This window comes from Cupressus sempervirens, chromosome 1, assembly GCF_028749045.1.
Source record: "Cupressus sempervirens isolate cs-2001-9-10 chromosome 1, ASM2874904v1, whole genome shotgun sequence".
NCBI lineage: Eukaryota > Viridiplantae > Streptophyta > Pinopsida > Cupressales > Cupressaceae > Cupressus > Cupressus sempervirens.
This window is the reverse complement of record NC_143118.1, coordinates 766371952-766383356: the sequence shown is the minus strand read 5'-3', so window position 1 is coordinate 766383356 and position 11405 is coordinate 766371952. Positions and strand designations below refer to the sequence as shown.

The following is an 11405-nucleotide window of genomic DNA, read 5'->3' as shown; positions in this document are numbered from 1 at the left end:
TTTGTAGTTGCATTGTTGCTCATCTTAAGGGGGGGTGTTAGAGTAAAGCATTAATTTAATTTAATTTATTAAATTACCTGTACTCCCTTCTTAAGATTTCACTTTATGCACTTTTTTAGTAATTATTAAATGCCTTTTTACCTTTTAAGTTACCCTTTTTTGGGTTTTGATCTTCTTCTATAAGAATCAATCTTTTGTAATTATCTCTTATCTTTTTCATTTATGAGAATATAATTTGCATATTTTTCAGAGAAAACCCTTCCCTCTTCTTGTCTTTTTCTTCTTTGTGACATGTATTTTATATGCAGGTATTCTTCGGGCTTTATGGATTTGTATTGCTCAAATCCTTTAGTAGTATGTGATGTGGTTGACATGAGTGCTTGTCATGTTTTACTTGGAAGACCTTAGCAATTTGACAGAGGAGCTAGACATGATAGTAGAAATAATATTTTTTACAGTTGAGAAGGATGGTAGAAAGTTTGTTTTGATTGTTTTGAAGGATGAGGAAGGAGGAAAAGTAAAGAACTTGAGTGTTTTCAAGACTTTCAGTTTGAGATCAACAAAACCTATGATTAAGGTTAGTACTAATAAAAGACAGTTTGACTTAAGGAAGTTACTTGGTCTTGTGATTAAGAATGAAGGTAAAGAAAAGAAGACTTCTAATCAAATGAAGACATGCAACATGTATGATTTGTTTGATCCTGGAAGTAGTAGCAGTTGCAGATCTTAGATATTTGATAGAGCAGTTGGTTACAACAGTGAGTTTGAGCAAACTTCTATGTTGATTGATGAAGATGATTTATGGGTTAAGAATGAGCATGGGGTTCATGTTCTGAATTATTTCAAATGGTCACAAGTCCTTATTGATAATCTTTTGTTACCTTGGGTGTTTGATGTAGGAGCATCCTTGGGCTGTTGGCAATCTTGCATCCCCAAAAAGATATTTGCTTTGTTTTATGTTTCCAATTATTTGTCTGACTATTTGATTTGATGAACACTTGTTTATCCTTTCCAAATTCTATAGGCTTGGCCTCTTATTATGTACCTGTCATGGATCATTATCATATGTTCACAAAATTTAACATTTCTATTGGTGGAAGTAATGCTTCATCTTCTTAGGTGTTGATTTCCTATGTTCTTCATATAATGCATGGTATTTGTTTTGACGAGGTTATATATTTAAGAGTTAGCTTATGCGCTTTTGGATCTAGATGGTTGGATAACATGTGAACCTATATCTAAGGCTACCAATGATGTTATAATGTGTTATGTATTTGGGCATCAACTCTTTGAAGGTTAGTTACATATTGTATAATATGTTTACTATTATTGGAGATTGTGAACTCAAGACGACCTTCGTGTCCTGATTTCTATATATGTAATCTAATTGAGTCTTGTAAAGTAGCATGGCCAATAGACCAAGAGGATAACTTGAGGGTTAAGAGTTTGGTCTATAATATGAAATATTTTGTTCGTAACCGAGGAGGCCTTACAACTCGACTTGTGTGTGGTTCATTTGAAATAACTCAAGATTTGTTGTTAATTAAAAAAGTTTGTTCACAATTGTATCTTGTTTACTTTTGTTGTGTTATTATTTGCTAGGGGCTTGGTCATCTCCTTAGGGGATACACTTGCCTTATACTGCACCATTTTCCCTTTAAAGTGGACAGATATGGATGCTTGGAAGTATTTGGCACATTAATTTTGTTCTTCCTAAGTAAGATTTGTAGCTGACCAATTCTCTTAGTCTCACAATGATGCTCATCATGATTTGCTCAATTAATAATTAAGTCTCATCAACTCCTTTGTGAAACCAAGTGTTGGAAAAGACTAAAAGTAGCATGAAAGAAAGAGTGTATTATTTGCACTTCCATTCGAGTGAAAACATTAAAACATTTAAATTTAGAGTGCGATTCCTTTAAAAATAGTTATATATATATATATATATATATATATATATATATATATATATATATATATATATATATATATATATATATATATATATATATATATATATATATATATATATATATATATATATATATATTTTGATCAATAAGGCCGAAGCCTTTTAATCATATTAAATGAATAAATATGAAGTATCATGTTACTTAGTTCAACTATGCACTGGTAGGAAAGAACGAAAAAAGAAAACCTCCACTCTAGTCCGGGACTGAAGTTCTATATTATACAGACATAAAAGGGGCATACCCCAGTGAGTATAAACTTTAAATGAACCAAGTCATTCATAATGTAAGACCATAGTGTAACATTACAGTGAAAACTGAGTGTTAAACAAGGCAGTGATCCAACAAAGTACAAAGGGAGCCCATCCATGGTAAAAGCTCTACCAAACATCTGAAAGACAATAAACAACTTTCTACCAAAAGAATTTTATAAATATCTTGTCATCTAACTCTCAAGTTCATTTATTTAACAAACTAACATTTAACAATTATAAACACTCATCATCAATTTATATAATAAAAATATTAAAATGCTATTCACTCTCTAGATGATCTAATCCCGTAAACTATCCTTAACCTTACAAACATTAAAATAATTTTTTTTCTTTCTTTCCATTCATACTAAATATCCCACCCCTCTTCATTTGATTTCTATAATTAGAATCTAACATTTTACTATTTTATAACTTTAAATTAATCCAAATCAGTACTCCTTTTGTAATTAATTAATCAAAATAATATATAATACTCATTACTCCTTACTCTAAATAATTAATCAAACTCACAGTTAAAGTATAATAAGAATCAACTGAGTGACTTTAGCTCTAAAATAAAAAGGTGTCAAACAATCCTAACTGAACAAGAGGTAAATGTTTGATCTTTTTACATGTATCATAATTCCATCCCAATTTGTTATTTTTATTTCCCGTTCCCCGCGACTGGAACCCACGACTTCTTGACTAGAAAGGCGCATAGAGTGCTAGATGAAAACGAAAATCGAGACTTGTTCCCTACAACGTGGAAAGGCCTCTGCTAAATTCCGTCGATTTTGAAGGCGACGTCAATGCCACGCATTTCTACATCGGCGGTCATTAAACCGCGACAAAACAAGAAACAAATCGCTTTGCTCAACACCTAGGAAGGAAGATTTTTCATCCAGACTTTGTCGCCGGCACCGCTCTTGCCAAAATATTTTTCAGATTTTGTTTTAATCAAACTATTTCCGTTCGGCATTCCAGAAATTGTCTTCAGGGTTTTTGGCGGCCCTTTGAGGGTAATTTAGACCAGGCGTTACCTCAGATGCTTTTTGATTTTCCGACTTTAAGCTATTCTAGATCAGTTTTGGATTTTACTGGGAGTGGTATCCTTCCAATTCGATTTGTGAATGATTTTGTACAATACCAGATATTGGAGGATGATAAGGTGATTTGGTGCCCTTGCAATAGCTGGAGACATTGTCACGATGTTCGAAGCTCACGTAAGTTTGAATAGTATTTTTTCAGTTAAGTGGTGTGTGTTCGTTATCATATTTCCGACTTTGTATTCAAATTTAAACTAGTAATTATCATAATTAGCAGGGCCGTTTTAAAACTGAGTTCAAATAATTTGAGAATTGGTAAATATGAACTATACTATTATATAGAGAGTGTTGTATTTCTTAAATTACAACGTTTTACTAGGATCAACTGTATGATTTGGTTAAGTTTCAACGTGCCTGGTCTTTCTATTCGACTTATCGACAGGGAACGGATCAAAGTAAGTGATATATTTCGAACATTGTGCAATTTGTAATGATTTTGTTAGAAATATGCTCGAAGAATGAATGCGAAACTATGCGGCACTGAAAAGATCGATTTGGAAGGGATGTTTGAAAAATTAAAATCAAATAACTAGAGAAATTCATATTTTAGACATGATGTGTTTGTGCTTTGTGGTCATACCTGAACATGGCCAATTTGCAGACGCTAATTCCTTAGATATAATATTGCAATAGGCGAGAGATAACAAAAACTGACTTTTTGAGCAGCTCTCACAAAACAAGATCATATTTATTTACATACCACTGTTTCTTCTTCCGGAAGCTATAGGGCATTTTTGAGTAACAGATAATACTGGTATATTGATCCAGCCTCGCGTAAGTGTAAATGTGTTAGTCTTTAAAGTGATTTATCGTCTGCAATTGTTTCATTTTCAATAAGTTGGACAAATGATAAACATTCTCGACTGTGATTTATATTGGTTTATCAATAGTAGAATTTGCGCCAGTGAATAATTGCTGAAGATGAAGTTCAATAATGGGAAAATTGCAGAAGTTTACACTCACGTTAACTTGATCCCAATTCAATTTTCAGAGACATCAATCTAAAATCACTTAATGCAAATAAGAGATTGTAGATGAAAAAAACACAACTGAAAGGCAAAGAGCCTACAACACAATCATAAATTGTGAGCCTCTTCTCAGGAAGCCTTGGTTTCGAATCTACTCGAGCTTAACTATAATCATAATAATTAATCACTAAAAATAATAATAGTTAACCTTGACTCCGGCTGCTTACGAATCTTTAAAAAAAGAAAAAGAAAACACTATTGAAGGGGTGGTTCCTGTTTCCAGAAGAATGGTCTTATGAAATCTACACAAGTTTCACCTTGGCAGATGTTAGGAGTATTTGACATTTAACATTTGTTGTGGTAGATGTGAATCTTTCAAGTGTAGTGTTTTGTCCAAATGAAGTAAGTTGAGGATATTAAAATTTTAGGTTTGAACTTTGAAGTCCTCGTGTCATGTGTGGGATTGGTTTTGAAGAAATTTTGGTCAATGTGCTGCTAGTTATACATGTGCTACAGTTTGACTGTTGATGACAGATTTGAAATAGCCAGAGAATAAGATGCTTTTTCCTTTAGTTGGTGGCTTGGGCATAACCAGGCCTGTCTGCTTGGACAACATGACGAGGGATTCCCCCCAACACTTCTAACACCCATCAAGGACCGATACATCCAAAACAATCAAATGTTCACCATTAGACTTGGACACAAAATTACTAGTAAAACTACCAAGAGTAAAAAAGGAAAAAAGAAAAAAAACACTAGTGAAGGGGGTGGTTCCTGTTTCCAGAAGAATGGTCTCATGAAACCTACACAATTTCACCTTGGCCGATGTTAGGAGTATTTGACATTTAACATTTGTTCTGGTAGATGTGAATCTTTCAAGTGTAGTGTTTTGTCAAAATGAAGTAAGTTGAGGATATTAAAATTTTAGGTTTGAACTTTGAAGTCCTCGTGTCATGTGCGGGATTGGTTTTGAAGAAATTTTGGTCAATATGCTACTATTTATGCATGTGCTACAGTTTGACTGTTGATGACGGATTTGAAATAACCAGAGAATATGCTGCATTTTCCTTTAGTTGGTGGCTTGGGCATAACCAGGCCTGTCTGCTTGGACAACATGATGAGGGATTCCACCCAACACTTCTAACACCCATCAAGGACTGATACATCCAAAACAATCAAATGTCCACCATTAGACTTGGACACAAAATCACTAGTAAAACTACCACGAGATAAACTGTTGCGCCTTGCATGGAGAATTTGCTGAAATTGACATCCAAGCGTTTGGAGGCTTTGAAAATATTAGGTTCAAAGTACTTTTATGATCATTTCAGTAGCCCTAGTTTGAATTTCAGCCAACGTGCAGAAATACTGACATAATAATTGTCTAATTAAAAATAAAAATAATGTAACTGATAAAAATTACCTTTGAAGGGATATTTTTCTAAGTTGCCGATTCGAGTTCGGGGACGGATTCGGGTTCGTGGGTTCGGAATTTTTTTTTTCCCCATTTGGGTTCGTGAGTATATATATATATATATATATGCAAAAAATAATAAAAACTCACATAGTTGTAAAAGTAAAACTAAGTCATTCCATAGTATGAATATATCAATGTTACATGATTATTGATCAATGCCAAATGTCAAAGATAAACATTAAATACTCACTCATTAATCTATGCTAATGTTGTAAATAAAATCATACATTGATTTACTAAAATGCAAAATGGAATTTCAAAACATAGACTACTTCATTAGATTGGTAGATAATAAATTATGACTTAATAAAGTTTGAAACTGTGAAACATGGTGATAAATCATAAATGACTCAATGAGTCAATGACAAATGTTTAAACATAGTTTATCAAAGATGCAAATGCCCTTCAAGGGTCAAATGGGTCATCAAAATACGAGGGATCAATGGCTTCATCCTCATCTATATCATTGACATTTTCCTCATCATTGGAATCCAAACCGGTTCCACTAGCCCCAGATGTAGCCACATCCTCCTCCTCGTCCTCCTCAACATCTAGCAAGGCAATTCTAGATATATCTTGGACAGTCATATCCAAGTCAGAAGTCTCAGGTAGTACATCCCACAACTTCTCTGGTCCCTTCTTATATCCTGGATCCTTGCATGATAGGAGGCGCCAGTTGTTGTGAATAAATACCAAGTCCTCTGCTTTCTTCGAACCCAACCGGTTACGCTTCACTGAGTGGATAAAGGAGTATGTACTCCAATTCTGCTCAGCAACAGAAGAGCTCGCAACCTAGAGAGACAACCAACAAATTTTAAAAAATTAGCTAAGTAATTTTACAATACAATAGGAATTTAAGAGTGCTAATTCGACAAGCTAAGTGGCCATAAGAAAAGGAAAAAAACTTAAATACATACTTGTGATAAGATCTTAATGGCAAGAGGTTGGAGGTACATGTAACTTTCCTCATATAAGTACCACCATCCAATGGCATCCAATCTACTTTGGTCATTGATTGCATCAGGTTCTGCAGTTTTGCCCGAGACAAAATCAACAAACTCTCTCCTAACATTTGATGCCACATTAGGATCACTAAAGAGCCTGTTAAGTGCCCTCTTATACCCAATCAGCAACTTCAGGATCTCTATATGGTGCCACTCTACCAGGAATAGCAAGTATCTCATTGCTATAATATCTGGGAGAAAGTGCATATGCCATGAGGTGTAAAGGTGTAGTCATCTTGTTCCAACGATGTAGAACAATTTTCTCCACCTTAGTGTGCAAGGTATCAGGATCCTGCTCTCTCCTCTGAATGACTTGGGATGTCAAATGATGTACATGTAAGTTATCTTGATGTAGTGTTAATAACTTAATTAAAATCAAAAATCAAAATCTCTCAATAAACAAGGATAAAGTATTGTATAAAAATTTAAACTTACTGATTTCATTCTTTCTAGCATGGAGTCCATGGCATCATATATGTTTCCCAAACAAGGCTCATTCATGTTGGCATACTGAAGCATAGACATGATGGGCTCGGTGAGTTCTAATGCATATTCCACCCTATTCCAAAAATCATCACTCACAATCAAATCCTTCACAGTTTTGGCCTTTTCTGTATCAACTTGCTTCCATCCACCCCATTTGTTGCTAATAACCATTTGACCCAATGCCTCTTTCACCCTCACAAGTCATCTAAGGACGATTGTGTGTGAAGCAAACCTTGTTTCAGCAACCTATTACCATGTTAATTCAAACTGTAAGTTAATATGATAAGTTGATAACACAAAAATTTAAGAATATGTATTAAATTTTGTAAAGTATGACACAAAAATTAAAATGATAAATGAAGCTAAATAAAGTTTAAAATTTACCTTCAATAATTCCAAGCGGGAGAAAGTTTTGAAAATTGCTTGTGACATATGGTGGTTTGTCACAAATATTTGGATCTGCTCACCCTCCTCATACACATTTTTCATCCATTCAATTTGGCTCCCCATTGTTTTCATCACCAAGTTCAAGGTGTGGAAAGTGCATGGTGTCCAAAAGATATGCTCATATCGTGCTATTACCAAAGCACCTGCAGCCTTACAAACTTTAGCATTGTCCGTTATTACTTGGACAACATTGTCAGCTCCCACAGACTCTATGGATTCAATGAGAAGTTGGGCAATAAAATTTGCATCCGTTACTTGCCTTTCACAATCAACCGCCTTAAAAAACATTGCCCCCTTGGGGCAAACAGAAATCACATTTATTAATGGATGGTTTTTGCAATCTTTCCATCCATCAGAGACGATGCTCACCCCTGTTTGGATCCAAGAATCTCTTATTGGTTTGAGGAGGTTTTCTACGTTCTTTCTCTCCTTATGCAATATGGTGGTTCTCAACTTTTCATATCCAGGGGATCGGTAACCATGAGGTGCATCATTTATTGCTTTTACCATCTCTCTCCAATAAGGGAATCTCACTAGATTGAATGAAACACCATTTGTAATGAGGCAACGCCCAATCTTTATGTCAGCAATTTCTCTCTTGTCATTTTCAAATGCCGTATCTAATGGGCCTCTCTTGCGGGATGTGGGTGTTTCTATTTCATCTTCATCCACGGATGGGGTAGGTAGGAAGGGATGTGGTCTACTGATTGTTTGAGAGGGTGGTGTTGGTGGTTTTTGCTTTGACTTATCTTTTTTTGCCTTTGCCACTAACCTATCAACCTCTTGTTGTTCTTTTAACATGCTTGCTATTTGAGGAGCTGGCAACCCTTTTTTACCTCTCTCTGGGGGCCCCTCACACATGGAAATCCCTTGACCTGGTGGACCTATCAAATGATGTTTAACCCGGTAATAGGAGCTTCTATATTGGTTTTAGCAAAAATTGCATTTCCATATATACCCTCCCCCACCAGCACATTGCTCAATTCTTGTTGTATACTTCCACAAAGAAGAGTCTTTATCAATTTTAAATCTTTGGGATCCCACCCCACCCACTGAACCCTGACTACTCATTCTTGGATTCTTGCAATCTGTAAAAACAAATTTAAAAAAATATTTCAAAACTTATACAAAACTTGATAAAAATTTAGAACAATAAATTAAAAAAAAAAATCTAAAAACAAATTATGAAAGAAGCAAAAGGAAGGATCAGATGCATACTTGGAACACTTAGCATTGATTATTTGAAGGATTTGAGACTCCACAAACAATCTCTACAACCTTCTCTTCAAACTTGCAAAATGGCTACACCAAAATGAGAGAGCAAAATGACAAAGCAAATGAGAGATTAGATGAATGAAATGCATCTAATAGGCCTTACTTTAGGGTTTGGCAAAAAAAATAAAAATAAAATATTTTTAATGCTTTTTTGGGCCACTTTTTGGCCCCACCTGCCGCGGGTCTGCCTGGATTCACCCGGGTCCGCAACGGCATGGACTCGGGCAGACCCACAGGCCAAAACACGGACCCTGCCTGGACCCGTCGTGGACCTGGGCTTGAATCCGGACCCGGACCCGAGCTCCAGGGTCTGAATCCGGCAACTTAGATATTTTTTAATAATAAAGTTCAAATAAGAAGGAAATTTGAAAGACTTAGGTTTGATGTGCTTGCAAATTTTTATCTTAGCTTGAACTTACCAATTCATAGACACATCGGTTTTAAATTACTCAAAGCTAAATGGAATTATGAAGTATAAATTTTCTTACCTTTTTAAAGTTGTCAGGTGTGGGTTCAAAAAATTAATAAAACACTTGATTACAAATAAGTTCAAAATTAAAAGTGCAGTCCCTTTACGTTATGATATCATGTTATGTGAAGTCAGGACTGCTCTTATCGAGACAATTGCTATGGTCCGATTCATAATTAAAAAAAAGAAAAGAATTCAGTAAATGGAAGAGGGCAGATGACCTAAGGTTGTTTTCAATGGCATTGTTGTAAAGTTTCTGCAAATTCTGCTATAAATCAGACTGAGATAATACCTTTATGTATTGCTGAAGATGGTCTTGAATGTACAAACCGTTATATGAAGTTTAATCAATAGTATAATTACTATTCTGAAATGTTCTTATCTCTGCAATAAATCATACAAGGCAATAATGTAGAGGAGCAGACTTAATTGTATCTTGTGTGTCTTCTAACCTCATCCTTACCTCATCTATATATTGCACTCAAGAGGCATGTCCTTAGAAAGGACATATCTCCTCCCAAGTCGGCCCAATATAATTAGTAAATATCTTTTCCAAGATCGACATTCTCAAAGGAAATATGTTAATTAGTAAAGATACAAACTAGCACTATGCATAAACACATTATAATATCTTCCAAAATAGATGCCGATTAGGTTAGATTAAATAAGAGGCCAATCCCTGCAAAGGAAATTCATGCTTTATTAGAACTGTACGATTTGTACAATCAGATCAGTATGAGATCGAAGTTACAGAATTAACACTCCCTCTTAACTTGATAATCATACTGAGAGATTACATATCTAGCATCATCAATTAAGATGAATAAGCATAGATTAAAACTCTATATCTATCTGAATCTTTCTAAGCACGTGGTATCTTTGAACACATGATACTGTCATATATCTATGCCTGTGATATGACTTATCACTTATACTTGTGATATGACTTATCACTTATACTTGTGATAACAAAATTACATGGAATGCAATATACAGGATAAAATCTGGAGAACGATTAAATTTTTCCTTTATTCAAGTTGTGACTCATAGGTAGTGGTAGACCTATATCACAATATGATCCTGAGTTAAGATCTACCAGTTTACTGAGTTAAGATCTACTAGTTCACAGGATAAACTCCAAAGAATGATTAAATTCTTCCTTATCTAAGTTGTGACTCATAGGCATATAAATGTCTGTATCACACTCTGATCTTGAACTCATCTAGATCTAACAGTAGATCTCTACCGTTCAGCACATTATCTAAGAGATTGTCATCTCTCATAATGTCTTTTATACAAGTGTTCATTATCTTAGAGATCGTCACCTCTCATATAATGAATACAAATGGCGAAGCCCATAATAATCAATAGCTTGACAATAATAATTTTAAATCAAAATTATTAATAATTAAAAAATACAAATGTATTACAATTTAACCATACCAAGTCTTTCCTGAAGTGATCTATCTTCACTTGAGAGAGAGGTGTTGTAAGAATATCTGCTGTTTGATTTGTAGTGCATATGTATTCTATTTTTACATTATTCCTGTCTACCATATTTGTTACATAATTGTAAGGAATTTCAATATGCTTGGACTTGTCATGAAAAATTGGAACACGTAAAGCTTGATGGAACTTTGATTATCACAATGAATAATAGTAAGATTCATGGGTTTACCAAATAATCCCACAAGTAACTTTCTGAGCCAAACTGACTCCCGAGAGGCCGTTGCTGCAGCAATGTATTCAGCCTCTGTGGAACTTTGTGCTACTAATGCCTGCCTTTTGCATATCCAAGATATTATCGCTGAGCCTAAATTGAAACATCTTGAAGTGCTTTTCCTATCAGCAACACTTCCAGCCCAACTTGAGTTTGCGTACCCATGTAGGTTCAAGTCAACTTTCTCATACGTGAGCCCAAGCTTAAGAGTGCCTTGTAAGTATCTCAT

The 11405-nt window shown here is 34.7% G+C and overlaps 1 protein-coding gene across 1 annotated transcript in view; it reads left to right on the top strand.

The window, feature by feature from the left end:
- Positions 1-2956: 2956 nt before the first annotated feature.
- LOC149580147 (calcium-dependent lipid-binding family protein) overlaps positions 2957-11405 on the top strand; it is a 321232-nt gene continuing 312783 nt past the window's right edge. The window contains exons 1-2 of the mRNA XM_089789740.1: positions 2957-3243; positions 3375-3447. Coding sequence (XP_089645866.1) covers positions 3433-3447 — 15 coding nt within the window. The 5' untranslated portion in view covers positions 2957-3243; positions 3375-3432. The remainder of the gene's footprint in view (positions 3244-3374; positions 3448-11405) is intronic.